The sequence below is a fragment of the Stegastes partitus genome, unplaced genomic scaffold (genome assembly GCF_000690725.1).
Source record: "Stegastes partitus isolate 25-593 unplaced genomic scaffold, Stegastes_partitus-1.0.2 Scaffold805, whole genome shotgun sequence".
NCBI lineage: Eukaryota > Metazoa > Chordata > Actinopteri > Pomacentridae > Stegastes > Stegastes partitus.
Window position 1 is genome coordinate 371,972 of NW_007578536.1, and position 3,209 is coordinate 375,180.

Below are 3,209 nucleotides of genomic sequence, written 5' to 3' on the forward strand. Positions count from 1 at the left end.
TCACACTATGAGGTCACACCGCTGGGTTTTCATTGGTGGAATAAAAAGTGTGAATTGGTTAAACTCAGAAAAGGAAAGCTTGGAGCGTTAATGAACAAATCAGTGGATCAAACAGCTTCTTATCTTCTGATTTACGTTTTATAGAGTTCAGAGTTTCTCTTTGCTACAAACCAGAAGGAGTTTAAATGAATGATCAGTGAATCATGAACATGAAGATTCTGGGTTTCCTCTGATCATCTGAGTGTTTGTGGACATTTCATTCCCTGCTTCACTCAGACTTTATGTTCTTTGAGTCAAATGCAGCGCGACGTTCTTCACAGGAAGCAGAAATAAAAGAGTTTAAACGTCCGTAAACAGACGCTTTAGCTGCAGTGACGTGAATCACTGGACTTTTGTTTCAGTCTAACACTAAACTAAAGTCGGTTTCTTTTGTACAGACAGCAGAACCAGTACATGTCCGATGTGATTCTGTCTGAAGCACACATGACCTGAACAGTGTGTTCTGTTGATCTGTAACCGTCCGGTACCGGCTGTTGGTGAACTTTGGGTCTGTTTCTCTCCTCCTCCTCCTCCTCCTCTCCACGCTCCTCCTCCTCCTTCTCTTCTTCGAGCAGGACGACAAATACTGGGCTCGGCGCCGGAAGAACAACATGGCGGCCAAGCGGTCCCGAGACGCCCGGCGACTGAAGGAGAACCAGATCGCCATCCGGGCCGGGTTCCTGGAGAAGGAGAACTCGGCGCTGAGGCAGGAGGTGGCCGAGCTGAGGAAGGAGCTGGGCCGCACCAAGAATGTTCTGGCCAAATACGAGGCTCGGCACGGGCCGCTGTGAGGCGCCGAGCGCACCTGTAAATACCTGTACACACCTGTAGAGCTCCGCCCACCAGCAACCCGCCGCACGGCTCCACCCGCAGCCGCAAAGTCCGGTTTATAGAAACACGACTGTCAACAAATCTCATGAGAGCGTCCAAGCAGCCGCGACGGGTTCATCTCCAGAACCCTCGTGGTCCTTCACTGGTCCATGTTCTGCAGCTCTGAGGAACCAGAACCAGAACCACATGAAGGAGGAGACAGAACTCAGACAAACACGTTGAGTTTCTGTTGCGCAGAACGTTTTTAACAGAACGTTTTGATGATTTTGGGGGAATTTTTAAAAGAAACGCGTTATTTTAATGAATTCTTGTTTGTTCATCAGTCTTTCTGTTTTTAAAGCGCCGCCGCCGCCGTGGAGGCTCCTCCCCCTGGAGGCTCCTCCCCCTGGAGATGTTTTAACGTTTGGCCTCCTGAGAACTCTGAATGTTTACGGGTTTTAACTGAATTTTATAGCAAACTGCTTATTTTTACTTAATTTTTAAAGCAGACGTGTAAAATAAAGCAGTTTTGATAAAACATCGCCGAAAACTGGCGTCATTTTTATACACGATGCGTTCAAGGGCTGTTAGAAAGTTGGACATCTGACGATTCTTTCAGACTTTTTTGTCTTTTGAGGTTCGGAGGTTAAACTTTGCTCGGCGGCGGCGGCGGCGGATGGATCCATGAGATTTGTTGACGGGTGTTTTTCTTCTGGTTTTTGTCCGTACGGTGACGGTGGAGCCGACGACGCGCTCGGCTGCAGGTCGTTCCCACGATGCACCTGTGCAGCACCTGTACATAGCTGCTCCTCCTCTCCGCCCCCACCTCCTGCTCTCTGGTGTCAGATTAACTGTGTTGATATTTATGGAAACGTATGAAGAACGTTTAATCAGATTTTAATCAAAGTGCCCTGAAACGCCAAAAGCTTTACGAAGCAGCTCCCAGACAGGTGCGTTTGTGACGACGCCCAGGTGTACGCTGACATCAGGGAGCGTTTTTAACCCTCTGAACTCGTCTTAACTCGCTGAAGTTTCAGCATCAAGTCCTGCAGCTCTGAGGAACCAAAACACGAAGCAGGAGGACTCAGAGACTGTCAGCAGGACGGCAGATAGACAGAAAAATCAGTCACATTTCATTAGTTTATTGTTTTAAATAAACCTCCACAGCTGTTGGCGACACCAGAAAACACGTTAACTCGGCCTGTTGTAAACGTTCTACGACTTTAAACTGACTTTCATTTCGCCTCCAGCAGCTCGGTGTGCACGCTGCCGGCAGTTCAACCCAGTTGAGCCAAAACACTTCCAGAATTTTCTTCGTGCGACTGTTGGTCCCGGCCCAGTCACTGGTGGTTCTGCTGTTGCACCAAAGAACCGAGAATTTTTTATTTTTCACAGAATCTAGTTAAAGCCAAAACTTAATTTTTGGCAGATTTTTGAATGTGATGTGCAAAATAAAATTATTAATTTTCACTCGTGATGCTTTCAAGGACAGTCAGAAAGTTTTTTTTAAAAATCTGATATCTTTGGTGATTTTGTTGGAACGTGACTTTCAAACCCGCCGGCGGGTTTCAGAGTTCGGAGGGTTAAAATGTGACACCAGCAACTCGGAGAAGAACCCAAAGACGGTTTTCAGTTTGTTTTCTTTGAACGCAGTCGGCTGAGACGAGACTTCCCCCCGTTCAGATCCGTCCAACCCCGTCCTCTCGTGGCGGTTTGTTCTCTGCAGAACTTTAAAACCAACAGAGTTTCTACAAAACGAATCAAAGCCACGTTTTTACGTCGAGTTTTAAGGAAACTTGAAGCAGGTTTCTGATAAATGTGAAGCTGCTCTGAGCGTTAAACTGTCGGTTAGTCCCCTGAACGCACCGCTCAGGTGGGACGGCTTCAAGACGGTTTGTTTCTGGCACGTTTCTATGAGACGTGTCGAATGAAGTGACAGAATGTGACGTTTAGTTTGAGATCAGTTTTAATTTTTCCCAAAACCGTGAGAGCCACAGCTGTTAGCTGTTAGCTGTTAGCTGTTAGCAAGGCTCCCCGTGTTAACGAGACGGTGAATTATTTACAGCTTTCATCCGTTTCTAGACTCGCTTCAGTCCTGCTGTGAGTCCGTCGGGCTTCATAGAGAAGAACTAAACGTTTGTTTTACAGAATCTGCCTAAAACTTGTTGTTTGCAGATTTTTACGTGGTTTGAGATTTGAGGCTCAGATTCGGTTCGTTCTGTCGACGGAGCTGCTCGGCCGGAGGCGGTTCTTTCTGCTTTTACACTTTGTGGCTCATAAATGAAGTCGTTCTGCTGATTGTGTTTTTCTGGTTGGACCTGCCGGCAGGTTTCGGGGCTCAGACGGTTAAACCGTCCCTC

The 3,209-nt window shown here is 47.2% G+C and overlaps 1 protein-coding gene across 2 annotated transcripts in view; it reads left to right on the forward strand.

Annotated features, from left to right (window-relative positions):
- The window catches only part of hlfb (HLF transcription factor, PAR bZIP family member b), a 14,464-nt gene extending 12,194 nt beyond the window's left edge, over positions 1-2,270 (forward strand). The window contains exon 4 of one of the 2 annotated variants that reach the window (XM_008292373.1): positions 612-2,270. In XM_008292373.1, the coding sequence (XP_008290595.1) occupies positions 612-830 (219 nt within the window). In that variant the 3' untranslated portion in view covers positions 831-2,270. The remainder of the gene's footprint in view (positions 1-611) is intronic. The other variant, XM_008292374.1, reaches the window with a different exon arrangement.
- Positions 2,271-3,209: the final 939 nt, after the last annotated feature.